Below are 14,428 nucleotides of genomic sequence, written 5' to 3'. Positions count from 1 at the left end.
GGATTTTGAACCACCCCCAGGAGAGGAGCAAATATCATCTCCCATATTGTGGGGAAACAGACACAGAAAGGGCAGGGATTTACCCACACCACATCTGTAAGCAGAGCCAAAAACGGAACACAGGACTCTCAGCTGCCAGTCCTTTGTCTGTTTTGTTGTGTTCTGCAGGGGCTGAGCAGACAAAGAAGTTGAAATGGGATGTGGCCCTTACCTTTTGTCCCAGGGGGCTGCAAGTTGTCTCCTGTCAATGAGCACCAGCCAACAGGAAAGATGTCCCGGGAGTCATAGCGGCACCAGTAATCAAAGGCACCTCTCCAGCCATCGAATGTCACAAGGACCTCGGAGCCTCTCACCTCCCCAATGGTGGCTGGGCAGATGAAGTGTGGGTTCTTCCTATCCACTGCCTCCAGCTTCATGCCAGTCTTGAAGAAGTTTTGGGATGGAGATGGTGGCTCCTATAAGGGAGGGGTCAGAAAGGTGGTTGTAAGAGAGCACGTGGGTGTTGCTGTCTCCAGGGCTTGAGTTAATCTCCTGCCTACACCTCACTGGAGCAGGGCTAGATGGAGCCAGCCTCATGTCAGAGGGTAAAGGAGGCTCCAGCTTAGACCTGGGCTAGAGACAGCCCCTGGTTTAAAGTGTGCACCTCCAGGAGCTTCGGCAAGGCCTCTTGTTATGGACCCTGTTCCTGCTGCACTCAGGGCCAGACAAACCCTGTGACAGACAGCTTGCTCCTTGGTAGCACCGTGACCTGAGGAAGTGTCAGAGGCAGCCCCGCCTGGAGCACTGTCACATGACAGACACGCCTGCTTCAGCTTCCCTGTTAAAGTTCAGTGACCCCACCATAGGCCTCTTATTTGAACACTTGTCCTTCCTTGGGCTGCTCTATTCCCAAACATGTTCTCTGAATCCCCACTACAAGTCCCAGCCCCAGTACATTACCCAGCCCACTGCAGAGCCCTTAGCGCTCCACTCAGCAGCCTGCCTGCCTCGCTGAGTCCACAATGCACTCTGGTATCTTCTGCCACACCTAGGCTCCTGCTCAGACCTCCTCTGTCCCTCCTCCAGCACAGCCGCCCCAGGCCTTCCTGCTGGACCCTAACCCTGCTCTTCCTTGGGGGAAGCAGCCCTTGTGGCCAGGCCCTCTGAAATCTTCATTGGGCCCACGGCTCTTTCATGGTGACGTCAGTAAGTAAGCTCTCCACTGATCCCCAGCCTTTGGCCCACTCTGGTGTCAGGTCATAGCCACCTCCCACTGCACTCCTCCCACCTTCATCTCTCTGGCTTGGTGCCCCAGGTGGAAAACCTCCTTTGCTGCTCCCCTTGTGTTTGACCTTCTCCCGGGAACAACTTTCTGCTCTCTGCTGGGACCCTTCATAGTCCCCTGGCATCTCTAACCCATCTGAGGCTATTCCGGCAGCTCTGCTTCACCAGTTCTCACTGAGGCTCTTCTTCAATGACCGGTCTGGAGCACCACCTCACAAGGCCCCACATGCGGGCTCCAGTCCGAGTCAGAATAATGTCTACACCACAGTTAAACAGCCCCTTAGCATGGTCCCCACAAGCCCACACAGCTGGCACAGGCCAGCTGCAGGCATCTAGCTACAGCAGGCACCCCCAGAGAGCACAGCACAGAGCTGGCCTAGGAACTCTGGGGCACAGAGAGCCCTTTGCACACAACACAATACCTTATGAAAAATCCGGAAAGGGGCCATTTCTGCTCCATTCAGAGTCTTCAGGAGGAACATGGGCCAAGAGGAGGCATTCAGCCGAAAACCTGCAGAAGAGCAGCAGAGATGGAGATTATTAAAAATCAGCAGAGTCCACTGGGTGAGGAAGAACCAGGACTTCCCTGAGGAACACCCTGCGCGTCACACCCACTCCACACCAGTCAGGTAGTCACAGCCTTCACGCACCTCAGGATTCTCCCATCATACCTGCTGAACATGGGAGAGGTAGCAACAGTCCTTTCCACACCCCACTCCCTCCATTGCTGACACCAATCAGGCATGGCCCTGCTGGCAAAGCACTCTGCACAGAGTTAGTGTTTGCACATGGCAGTCAACTGGATATATACAAGCTATCGACGGGCAACGACCAGGTCAGGCCTCAGACATTATCCCAGGTGCATTCATAACCCCCGGGGAGGCCAGCAGCTTCCTTGCTGACCTTTCACCCGCACAGCAGTGAGCTGCAAGCAGCTGAGCTAGGAGGCATCGGTAGGAGCCAGGCCAGGCAAGAGCAAGATGGTGACAGCACTTGGTAGCAATACTATGCTGGGCCTTTTGTATCAGGAATGCTCACAGAAGCTCCAGGAAGTGGCTTCTGGGTGGAAGAGGGTTTCCATGGGCTGTGGATGAGCTCCCCATAACATGGGGCTGTACTGGAGAACCTAAGCTATCAGCGAGTAGGAAAATGCAGGACTACTGATCCCAGAGAGGTCACGTGCTCTCAGTCCCCTGTGGGAGAATGTGAACAGTAAGACCAGAAGAAACAGATGGAGAAAGGATGCAAGAGAAACTGGAGGGATGACAAACTAGGAAAGGATACGCGGTGAGGGAGCATCCTTCTGCAGCCCTTACCAGAAGCATCCCTCCCAAGCAAAGAGGGAAGCCTGCTGGGAGCTTACAGCTACAGGAATGGCAGAGCCTGGAAGCATGGTCACGAGCAGAGTCCAGTGCCAGTGCCTTCACGAAGCCCATGGCCTGACAGCCTGGCACCTCAGCCCCAAAAGTCAATTTCTGATGCTTAGTAAGCGGTCTTCTAGCATTACCGAGTGAGCCCTGGGGCTGGATTTCCACTGACGTGTCCCTGGGAGCTGCAACAGTGATGACTACAGGGGGAGGTTTTGCCATTATAGGCATGGCCTTTGGGTCAGAGGAGTCTGAACAAGCTGAGTCAAAGCTGGTGTTTTGTCACAGAACCCTGGAAACAGCACAAGAAAACCAGCCGGTCAGGTGAGCACGGGAGAGGGAGAACCTGCCACCAGCCAGCAGTGGCTTCTACATGTGCTGCCAAGGAACAAGAACTGGGCAATGGAGCTTCAGTAGGTGCGAAAGACACCGAGAGAGACTTGGCACAGGCCCGGCTTCGGCCCCCTGTGAGGAGGGAGCAGAGGGCCAGCAGCGTTTGTTACCTGTACTTGCACTAAGAGATCACCGGATAAGGGGCACCCCTCGTCCCCAACCTTACCCCTCTGACACATCACTAGGGTGAGCAGGCCAGGGGTAGGGACTGTCCCATCAGCACCCAGTATGGCAAATGTTCCAGGTCCAGTTCAAATTACCTGCCACCTACAAAGCCACACATAATGGCTCCATCTACGCTACAAAATAATGTCAAAGTTGCTTACTTCGTAGTATAATGCTGACGTAGAGCATCTACACACAAAATGCACCCTCCCTTTCTTCCAAGTAGGCTTCCACACACAAGTAGCCCCTGCTTCGCAGTCAGGGGCCAGGAAATGATGCAGACATGGGGCTGCATGGCCAACAAGCCCTTCTGGGCTCGCAGCCAGCCACTCCCTTAAAGGGCCCCTCCCAAAACCCACACCCTGCTTATGCTCACAGCTGCTAGGCTGCGGACAGCAGCAGAGCACATGCAGGGGAGAACAGCTGGAGACCATGCCAGCTCACACCCTTCCCGAGGACGATGCCCTCTCCACCCTGCTGGCCATGCTGGTCGCCCTGATATGCCAGCAGCGCGGCTGGTCGCCTGCAGGGGACCCAGCCTCCAGGCCCTGGCCACGGCCCTGCTGCCCCTCCCTTGCTCCCCCCGAGCTGGCACCAGTGGGCCTACGCCACCTGCACCGAGTGGTGGGACCGGCCCCCACCATGGCGATCGAGTGGTGATCAAAGTGTATCTTGCCCCCACCATGGACCCACCCTGGGCAGGGGGCAACTGGGAAAAGGGAAGGTGGCCCCTGGTGAAGGGGACAGGGGTCGTCCCAGTCAGGCATTCATGGATGTTTCCCCCCTCCCCCCAGCAGGTCGTCCGAGCCATCAACACCCTGCTCCTGCAACACATTGTCACCCTGGGGGGCCTGGACGCTGCCCTTGCCAGGTTCACAGAACTGGGGTTCCCCAATTGTTTTTGAGCTCTGGGTGGGATGCACGTGGTGATTCAGACTCTGGACTACAGCAGCGGCACCTACATTAACAGGAAGGGGTACCCCTCGGTACTCCAGGCCCTGGGGGATGCGAGGGGCTATTTCCTGGCTGTGCGTGTGGGATGGCCGGGCAGGGCCCAGGACACCCAGGTGTTCCGGAATTGGTGGCTGGAATGCCGGATGCAGGAGGGAACGTATGTCCCCCCACGGAAGCTCCCGCCTGAGGACATCACGGTGCCCCCCTGCATCATGGCCAACACTGCATACCTGCCACACCCGTGGCTCATGCCGCCCTATACCAGATGTACCACGCCGGCCCAGGACACCTTTAATGGTTGCCTCAACCACGCCAGAGGCACAGTAAGAGTGGGCGTTTGAGAGGCTGAAAGGGAGATTTCGCAGCCTCCTCACCAGGCTGGACGTCAGCCTCCCAAACATCCCCTCGGTGATCGCTGCCTGCTGTGCCCTCCACAACCTTGTGGGGGACCGCCGGGAGCCCTTTATCCAGGGCTGGGCCACGGACCCTTGGGCCAGCTATGAGCAGCTGCCCACTGCCCCGTGCCGCAAGGCAGAGGGATGGGGTGAGGCTCCAGGAGACCCTGTGCCAGGCCTTCACGCAGGGCATGCCCTGACCCCCCAGCCACACTCCACCCCACACTCCACTCCACCCCACACCCACACCCATCATGCTCCCACCCTCACCACTCTCCCACCACGCACCAGGGACTCGGGGTTAGGGTGGCAACAGCTAACTTTACTGCAGGGAATAAAGTATTTCATAAAACACAATGGAACGTGGTAATTTATTTGGCATGCACAGGGGGAATGGTCGGCAGTGGGGAGGGGAGGGCCTAGGTACAGGGACTAAACTGGGAGGGGAGCTGGGACGGAAAAAGGGTCAGTTGCCCAGAGGCGTGGGGGGCTGGAAGCCACATCGGCCACAGCTGCCCCTACCACCCCGGGTCTGCGGCCCCTTGTGGGGCTGCAACGCGGCTGGGACCACGGAGAGGTAGGGCTGGGGTGGGGTGCTGTGGGCTTGGCCTCCACAGGGTGTGCAGTGGGGGCCACTGGGACTGAGCCAGGTGTGCCCACCTCGGCCAGCAGCCACCAAGCCAGCTCAAGGCGCTCGGCTGGCACCAGGTTCGCCACATGGTGGGCAGCTTCGGGAAGGGCAACTGCGGGCCGGGCTGGTGAGGGGGTGGGAAGCTGGGCAAGGCGGGCAGCCAAGGCCTGGGCCACGTGTCCATGCTGCCAGCCAGCCTCACCCACACCTCCCACTCCCACACCAGACAGTCCTGGAGCACCCCGATCATCTCCAGCACAACCGCCCAGTTGGCAGCTGCCTGCTCATGCCTCCAGCGCTGTCACTGGGAGGCCCGACCGTGGCCATAGGGGGATATGGGCTGGGGCGATGGGGCAGCCTCCTGCCTCCCCGTGACTGCAGCCTGCTGACATGCTGTGGTGGCTGACCAGCGAGGGACCTGTGGAGACAGAAGAGGACAGGGAGATGGCCCATGATCAGTGGCTCCCAATGCCGGGGGGGGGGGGGGGCGGTTGGGACCCTGCTCCTTTGCCCCCTACCCTGCTCCCCTGCCGCCTGATGGCCCGTGAGCCCCATGAGATCCCGGATTCCCAAGAGGTACCACTTGGCGAGGGTTGGCCCGTGTTCCCTCCCCTTCCCCATCCCCAGGCATGCGGGGCTGTTCCGGGGGTCCCAGTCCCTGGCCCTTGTGACATCCCACTCACCCCGTACGTACCGGCTGCGACCCCCCAGGGCTCAGGAGAGGCTTGGCTTGATGTTGCCCAGCCAGGTGTCCCAGAGGGGTCGGTGATGATAAGGGTCCCATCACTGGAGCCCTCGTCATTGCCCTCGGTCTCGGTGGGCTGTTCCCCGCGTGGGGGGCTGGTAGTGCCAGAGGGGCCTGCCTCCTTGCCGCTGTCTGCAGGGGGGAACCGGAGGTGTCAATGAGGTGCTCCGGGGTGTCCGCCTCCCTTGGCCCCAGAAGCCTGTGCAGTTCTCTATAGTGGGGGCAGTGCACAGGCCATGCCCCTGAAAAGCTGGCAGCATCATGAGCTATGCAGTATGCCTGCCTCAGCTCCTTCACCTTTATCCTGACACTGCTGCAAGTGTGGCTGGTGTGGCCTCGGGCAGCAAGGGCGCTGGCCAGGCAGTCGAAGGCCTCAGTGTTGCGTTGGCGGGCACCGGTTTGCTGAACGACCTCCTCCTTCCCCACAGAGCGAGGAGGTCCTTCAGCTTGTCCTCTGTCCAGGAGGGTCCTCTCCTGGTACGGCCCTTGCCCGGGCCCTGTGAGACCTCGGACCCCTCACCCGGGGCCCCTAGGGTACGGGGGGATCATGGCATGCTGCCATGGTGGCCAGGGGCTGCGCAGGCAGGCTGGTGCTTGGAGCAGAGGCAGTCTGAGGGAGAGCTCATGCTGCCCCTGCTTGGGGCACACTCTCAGCTTCCTGCCTGGGGTTGCCAGGGAGCTGCTTCCTTTAAGGCAGCCAGCAGGGAGGATAGAGCCCTGCCTGGGCTGGCCAGACTGTCTCCATCCTCCGGGGGGGAAGGGGGCGGCTGCTTCCTTAGCTGACTCCTTACTATGAAGTAAAGAGTGCAGAGCATCTACACACGCTTAACTCCAAAGTTAGCCAGTACGCCATCCCCAGGAATGGAGTAGTGACTTCGAAATTAACTATGAAGTAAGGAAAAGGGCGTGTAGACGCTCTGCAGGCTACTTCGAAGTAGACCCTTACTTCAAAGTAAGTTTGCAGTGTAGACACAGGCAATGAGCTGCAAATCTGTAGTGTGATTACGCTTACTGTCCTCTGGTGGTAAACTGAGGAACAGCACAAACACCTCCATGGTCAGGACCATTTCAAAACAGATCCTTGGGCTTTATATGCAAAATACGCACATGGGCACGTCCAGGTAACAGCACACATACTGAGTGGACCTCTTGTCTCAGGCTGCCCACTGTGGGCAGGTAACAGCAGATTTTATGGGCACAATGCTGGTAGCTTAAAAACATGTGGCTCAATCAACTGCTGACAGACATAGCAGATCCTGACTTGCCTATTGGCAGGAGGGGCGCAATGTATCAGAAATGAACAGCTTCCTCATGGCAGGAAGATCCATGGAGGCCAGAGGACAATTTCACATGAAGCATCTGGAGGAAGTGGACTGCCTCTCACCCTTACCCTCTTAGTCCCATCTTGGCAGGCAAATCTTAGCAGCTATGACCCACTGCGAAAGGAAAAGGCAACAAGAGTTGTGAGGTCCAGCAAGTAAGACAGACATGGGCCTCTACATTTTATGCTCCAAACCTTCAGTGTGGGACCACTTCAACAGCCAAAGGAGCCTTTTTTCTCAAAGATAAGGTTCTCCAAAGCTGACAGTCTGGTTTCCCCAGCCATGTGCAGAAAGTACTTCCATACAGGCTGGCTGTTATCAAAGAATTAAGATTTCATATGCCACTCTTCTGCACTGAACTGGGTTAGTGGGACTCACAGGGCCAGATCCTCGGCAGACACACCTCTGTGCATTGTAGGGAAACCGCAGTCGTGGTGCCTTGTGCAGGCAATGATCTGGGACTCATGCACCCCCACAAGGTTAGGTACGCGATTCCATCCCACACTACTCCCTTCTCTGCTGAGAGCCCTCTTCTTCCACACCCCATTCCCAAGCCACGGCTTGTTGGCAGCCAACACAGGATGTGCACAAAACCTTCCACTGGATGCTTTAGGGAAAGTGGTCTCCACCATGCAGTTGCATGTGCCAGTCCTTCATTCTCTGCCACAGCTCAGCCTGGTACACTTCTCCAGGAACATTCTAACTGGGTGTGTCCTTCACAGGAACATCTCCTGGGACCTGGCCACTGAAGGACACCATCAGGTTGGCTCTCTGAAGGCACATTTGGCCACTGCCAAGGAGTGAAGGGGCATTGAACTGTATGGTAAGAAATGGTGAATTCCAATATCCAGGCCACTTATGTAACTACTCAAATGATTTCAAAAAGAACAATGAAATTCTGCGTACGTCACTTTCATTCAGAGCAAAACCAAGAGTTATTTGAAGTAGATGTACTTTTTTTTTTTCCTTTAAATGGTCTCAAACTGGGTAAGTCTGCTGTCCAGCACGGACCTCGCAAAGAGGAGCGGAACACATTAAAGCCACCCAGCTGGTGCCCTAAGCAGCGCCTACAATTGATAGCCAGTTCTCTGGGGTGGCCCTTAAGGCTCAGGCACAAATATGCCTGGATGGCTGGAAGGGAAAAAAAGAAGTGTTATGGCAGGGGTGGGGAACCTGCCGCCCGTGGGCCCCATCCAGCCTGCAGAACTCAGAGCTCATCATTCTCTGCCCACCAACCCCCACAGTTCCTTGCCCCCTGGTTCTCAGACCCTATACACACACTGCTCCTGTACCCACCCCCACTCAAACCCCACCATCCCATGCCCAAACTGCTCATGCACCCCACCGCCCACACCCCGCCCCTTCCCACCCAGCTCATTCTTGCACCTCTCTCCAGCCAACTCCTGCACCCCTTCCCGCCCAGACCCCACCCCTTCACACCCAGCTCATTCTTGCACCTCTCTCCAGCCAACTCCTGCACCCCTTCCCGCCCAGACCCCGCCCCTTCACACCCAGCTCATTCTTGCACCTCTCTCCAGCTAACTCCTGCACCCCCTCCCGCCCAGACCCCACCCCTTCCCACCCAGCTCATTCTTGCATCTCTCTCCAGCCAACTCCTGCACCCCCTCCCACCCAGACCCCATCCCTTCACACCCAGCTCATTCCTGTACCTCCCTCCAGCCAACTCCTGCACCCCTTCCCACCCAGCTCATTCTTGCATCTCTCTCCAGCCAACTCCTGCACCCCCTCCCACCCAGACCCCACCCCTTCATACCCAGCTCATTCCTGTACCTCCCTCCAGCCAACTCCTGCACCCCCACCCGCCCAGACCCCGCCCCTTCACAACCAGCTCATTCTTGCACCTACCTCCAACCAGCTCCTGCACCCCCTCCAACCCAGACCCCGCCCCTTCCCACCCAGCTCATTCCTGTACCTCCCTCCTGCCAACTCCTACACCCACCTCCTGCCCAGACCTTGCACCTGCAGCTCCAGAACGCTCCCTACCAGTCCCCTCCTGCACACACAACCCCTTGTTTTTGGCCCCAGCTCAGAGCCTGGGGACCCACAAAATCTACTAGCCCCAGGTTCCAAGAAGAGTTAATCTGGACCTGGGGGCAAACCCTGAGCCTCAGTGCCTCTCCCCCTCCTTCCCTTATCCTATCAAGCTGGAGCTTGCAGGGAGTGAGGTAAGTGTCTTTTTCCTGCTTCTCACTTGGGGGCCAGATCGGTAAAGGTATTTTTTTTTTTTTTTTTAAATTTTCGGCTCAGTGGCCCTGACTGAACAAAAGGTTCCCTACCCCTTCGTTCTGGGATAGGGAGCATTGACTGAGCCAGACTCCTGCTTTGTAATACTTCTCCTTGATTATTCGCTACATTACACTTGGAACGACTTATGACCTTGCTCTGAACATAATGGAAGTGAAAGAGAAGGGCTGATGGTGTGAGATGAGCATAGTGTATTTTGTGCATGTGTTATAGTAGGTGACTGACATGTCAGAGTGGTGCAAACAGTCACAGTAGTAGCTCCTGGTCAGGCTAAGCCAGAGCAATGGTGGGAGTGAGAGGTATGTCACTCAGGTAATCTGCACATGGGGCGAAGCCACCTGGCTGATGTAGCCTGGGTGTGTACAGCCATACTACAGAACCACACCTGAGTCAGAGTGTCCACACCAATAATATAAAAATAACAACATACGGACATACACATGTCATAGAGCTGGAAGGGACCTCATCAAGTCCAGTCCCCTGTCCTCTTGGCAGGACAAAGCACCATCCACCTCCCCCAACCTTCTTTTTTTTCCTTTTTTAAATCTATTTGCCCCAAGATTCCTAAATGACCCCTTCAAGGATTGAACTCGCAGCCCTGGGTTTAGCAGGCCAATGCTCAAACCCCTGAGCTATTCCTCCCCGCACTCCCTGCACCTGTGGGAGGTACTGGGAATTCCAGCCATAACTAGGTCCTTACCAAATTCATAGCCCTGAAAAACATGTAATGGACTATGAAATCTGGACAGCTGGAGAGCAATGGCTGCTGGCCAAGCACCCAGCTCTGAAGGCAGCATCCTGCCAGCAGCAGCACAAAAGCAAGGATGGCAATATCATATCTTGCCATCCTTACTTCTGCACTGCTGTTGGCAGTGGGTCTGTCTTCAGAGCTGGGCTCCTGGCCAGCAGCCGCTGCTCTTCAACTGCCCAGCTCTGAAGTCAATGCTGTCACCAGGAGCAGTGAAGAAGTAAGGCTAGCTGTATTGCAACCCCCTGCTCCCCAACATAAACACTGTGACACCTCCTGCCCCACCAACAACTTCTTTTTTGGGTCAGGATGCCTATAATTACAACAGTGTAAAATGTCAGATTTAAATAAGTGAAATCATGAAATTTACTATTTTTTAAATCCTATCACTGTGAAATTGACCAAAATGGACCATGAATTTGGTAGGGCCCTAGTCATACCCCATAGTTCTTAGCACCTCCCTGAGGTGAGCCATTCTGATTTCAAGCATCATGGGAGAAGCTGACCGCTTGGTGCATGGAGGGAAACCAGGCTAGCATAAGTGTACACAGTAGAACCAGTCACTCCATGTCTTCCTGTACTTAGCAGAGAAAACAAGAACACCAGGTCCTCCTCACAGTGTATGGCTGTTTGCCACTGGCCAGGTAACAGGTTTTCAAGCTCACCAAGAGGAGGCTGCAGCATCCCTCCATTCTTCTCACATGTCCCTATGGGCTGGATTTCAGCAGAGTCCACCAGCCGCCAGAAGTCATTCTTGTTGTCACTGCCATCAAGTCGCAGGCGCAAGCGTGCGCCTGTCAACCCAACCACAGAGGCAATGCAGGTGGAGGTGGTGTTCCTAGGGTCCTGGGCTTCCAGCTTCATGTTGATCTTGAATTCGTTACTGGGTGGTGTGTATGACTGCAGAGAACAAGAGCCAGTGTGTCACACACCCATTTCGTGCCAGCCTCCAACCCCTAAGGCCCACCTGCACTGGGACTGGGACTGCTCCTGGCAGCTGAGGGTGGACAGTGCCCTCCATACCAATGCTGAACCAAATACTGCAAAAAGTAGCGGGGAGCATCCAGCCGCCCACAATCCATTGCTTTTTCCCCCACAAGTTTCACCAGGAGCCAGATCCTGTTCTGGGGCAACATCAGACCCCACCCACCAGCAGGCCCACCAAGGCTATTGAACATCCCCCAAACCACACAGTCTGCCTTTTCCCTTAAATACAGTAGACTCCCAACTTACGTGGAGGTTCTGTTCCTGCGCAACCTCCACATAAGTCAAACTTCACTTTATTCGGGGAAGCAATGAAACTGACCAGCACAGCAGCACTGGACAGTTTCCTATCTCCTGTGAGAGATGGGGAGTTGGGAGCCAGGTTCCAGCTCACCACTACTCACGGGAACAGGGAAACTGACTAGTGCTGCTGCACTGGTCAGTTTCACCGTTCCTGTCAATGGCAGCAATCAAAAGTCAGGCTCCTGTCGGGGCAGCAGCCTGACACTTGTCACCTCTGACGGGAGCGGGGGATGCTGCCACCCTGGCAGGAGCAGGTAACCTACTCCCATCAGGGACAGCAAGAACCAGGCTGCTGCTCCTGACAGGAGTGGAGTAACTGACCAGTGCAGCAGCTTGTCAATTTCCCCACTCCTGTGAGTGGTGGCTCCCAGCTGACCTCCACTCACAGGAGTTGGGAACCTGACCAGGGCTGCTGCACTGGTCAGTTTCCCAGCTCCCCTGAGTGGAAGGCAGCCCAGAGGCAGGAGCCAGCTCCCCATCACTCAGAATTGCATTAACCCGAGATTCATGCAACTTGAGTGCGTGTACCTCAGGGTAATATAGTACAAAAAAGCAATGCATTCTGAGCGTGAAAGTGAGGCGCACCAAGCACTAGCCTGCACCAGCTGCTTCCTAGGTCAAATGAGAACTCCACACACAGCTCTGCTGACAGCCTTGATCCTGACTCTCAGCCCCCGTGCTAGCTCAGCCCCAGGCCCTCATGTCAACCTGACTGTTGGTTTTGGCAGCCTGCATGCCATGCAACACAGCCAGATACTGGGGACCAGGATATGGTGAAACAGTTGACTCAGGGACTGTTGCAGGAGAGAGGCTGTACAAGAAACTGCCTTTACTGCCCTCTGTTCAGTGAAACCTAAATGGTAACCCCAGCAAGCACTGCTCCAGCTCATAGCTGCTTCCCACCAGCCCCTGAGCTCAGCAGCGCCACAGAAGTTCCCACCCATGCATCTGTGAGCATCAAGTCCTTTGATTATTCTATAACATCTATGGTGTGTATAAATGTACATCTTATCTTTGCTTATCCACAGGCAGTCCTGCCAAGGGTCAGCTTTCCCTGCTCCTGCTGGCTGGATGAAAAGGCTAGAGCACATTCTAAGGTCTGTCCTAACAGGGCTCTGGGATTGCAAACAGACCCTCACCTTGTTCCCAAGATGCCACCCAACAAATTACCTGCTTGAAGCAATGGGCAGGAGCTGGGATGGCACATGTTTCTTTCAGGTATTTATCCCAGGTGAAGTGACCTGCAAAGGGGGGGAGAAGGGGATTAAAATTGGACTCCAGAAAACAGCAAAAAGCTCAGTAAAGCAGTCACCAAGGGATCCCTACCCCATTATCACCAGATCTCTGCCCCAGAGACAAGGAGAACCAGCCTATCCTCTGCACTTCCCAAGCCCTGGATTTCCATGGCTGGAGGGAGCAGGTGTCAGCACCGCGTTGGGTAAAAGCTGTTCTGCTCACCCATGTCACAAAGCTTGAAGTGAAGCTTCAAGGCTGTGCGGTGGTTTAAGCTGCCAGAGGAGACAGAATCACCTAGGCTATGCCTACATGACAGCCCTATTTTGAAATAACACAACCACATACAAAATGCATTTTGAAATGGCATTTCCACGTCGATAGTGCTAATACAGAATAGTGCCACTGGAGCCCATTATAGCCTATTTCAAAATAGGCGTTATTACTCAGGAAATGAGGTTTACAGGAATCAAAATAATGCACTCGCTATTTCGAATTTATTTCCAAATAGAGCATGTATCATTTGGACAATGCCGAAGTTATTCTGAAATAATTGCTGACATTTTATGATAACATGGCCATGTAGACATAGCCCAGAGAACTGTCCCTTCGGGGCAATATTAAGCATTCTGCTCAGCATGTCCCCCACAACTCAACTTTTCCATCCATGTATGGAATAACTTTTTACATGCAGGAAGGCATGTGCAAAGGTGCACCACCAGAAGATACAAACAAGCTATGCTGTGGGAGCTCTGCTTCTAGCTGGGCAGCATTTGAACCTCTCCTGTGTGGCTGCACAAGCACCCATTTTACAGGGAACACTACTGTTCAGTCTCAGCATTAAGAATAAGTCACTAAAAGATGAGATCTGAATCACCCCAAAGTCAACAGCAAAGCTCTGTACTCTACTGACTTTATGGCTGCTCTCTTAGCCAGAATTCCTTCCTTCTTAACAAACCCAAACAGATTGGTCAGGAATCATAGTTGCAGTAGCTGATTACTAGACTGGTCAGTTAGCTGTCACCTCAGGGTCTGTCTACACTACAGTTAGCAATCTGAGGCTGGCCTGTGCCAGCTAACTCCAGTTTGCACAGCATGGGCTAAGGGCTTGAACTGGACCAGTCTCAGACCCTGCAAGGTGGGAGCATCCGAGGGCTCGGACTGCAGCCCGAATTTTTACACAGCAGTTAAACAGGAATCAGCTGGCATGGGCCAGCCTGAGCATCTAATGGCCATGTTGATGTACTCTTGAGGCAGGGAGTTACAGAGGCAATCCTATTCAATGTAAAGGCTCCTTCAGCTGGAAACCGCCACTAGGGAAGGGCTAAGCACATTTTATCACTGTCCACGCAGCTCTTCCAATGTACAAGCAGGCTAGGGAAAGTGTTAAGTTACTCAAGACGTCTCATTAAATGAGGAGTTTACTGAAGTAGCCCAAACAGATCCAGACACCTGCCACTTAGACCAATCAGATGCAAAAAGATCTTTTACAAGAGCCTGTATGGCATTAGCCTCTACTCACCCAAACATCAGCCAAGAGATCTCTGTTTTCAAATCATTCCAAGAGCATCAGTAGTGGCACAACAATTAGAGAGTCAGATATAGCTCCCACTATGCAGATCAGGTTTTTAATCAGCTCATTAGCTGATATAAAAGCTTT

General features: G+C 54.8%; 1 protein-coding gene across 8 annotated transcripts in view; it reads right to left on the bottom strand.

Moving 5' to 3' along the window:
* The window catches only part of SCMH1 (Scm polycomb group protein homolog 1), a 148,695-nt gene that overhangs the window by 72,277 nt on the left and 61,990 nt on the right, over window positions 1-14,428 (bottom strand). For 7 of the 8 annotated variants that reach the window (XR_012642415.1, XM_074976228.1, XM_074976226.1 and 4 more), the window contains 4 exons: window positions 12,706-12,776; window positions 10,914-11,148; window positions 1,686-1,774; window positions 212-455 (listed from right to left, as the gene is read on the bottom strand). Coding sequence is in view for 7 of the 8 variants with exons in the window: in XM_074976228.1 (XP_074832329.1) it covers window positions 212-455; window positions 1,686-1,774; window positions 10,914-11,148; window positions 12,706-12,776 (639 nt within the window). In the remaining variant the exon portion in view is untranslated. The remainder of the gene's footprint in view (window positions 1-211; window positions 456-1,685; window positions 1,775-10,913; window positions 11,149-12,705; window positions 12,777-14,428) is intronic. The other variant, XM_074976227.1, reaches the window with a different exon arrangement.

This window comes from Carettochelys insculpta, chromosome 24, assembly GCF_033958435.1.
Source record: "Carettochelys insculpta isolate YL-2023 chromosome 24, ASM3395843v1, whole genome shotgun sequence".
NCBI lineage: Eukaryota > Metazoa > Chordata > Testudines > Carettochelyidae > Carettochelys > Carettochelys insculpta.
The sequence above is the reverse complement of the archived record's forward strand: the minus strand, read 5'-3'. Positions and strand labels throughout refer to the sequence as shown.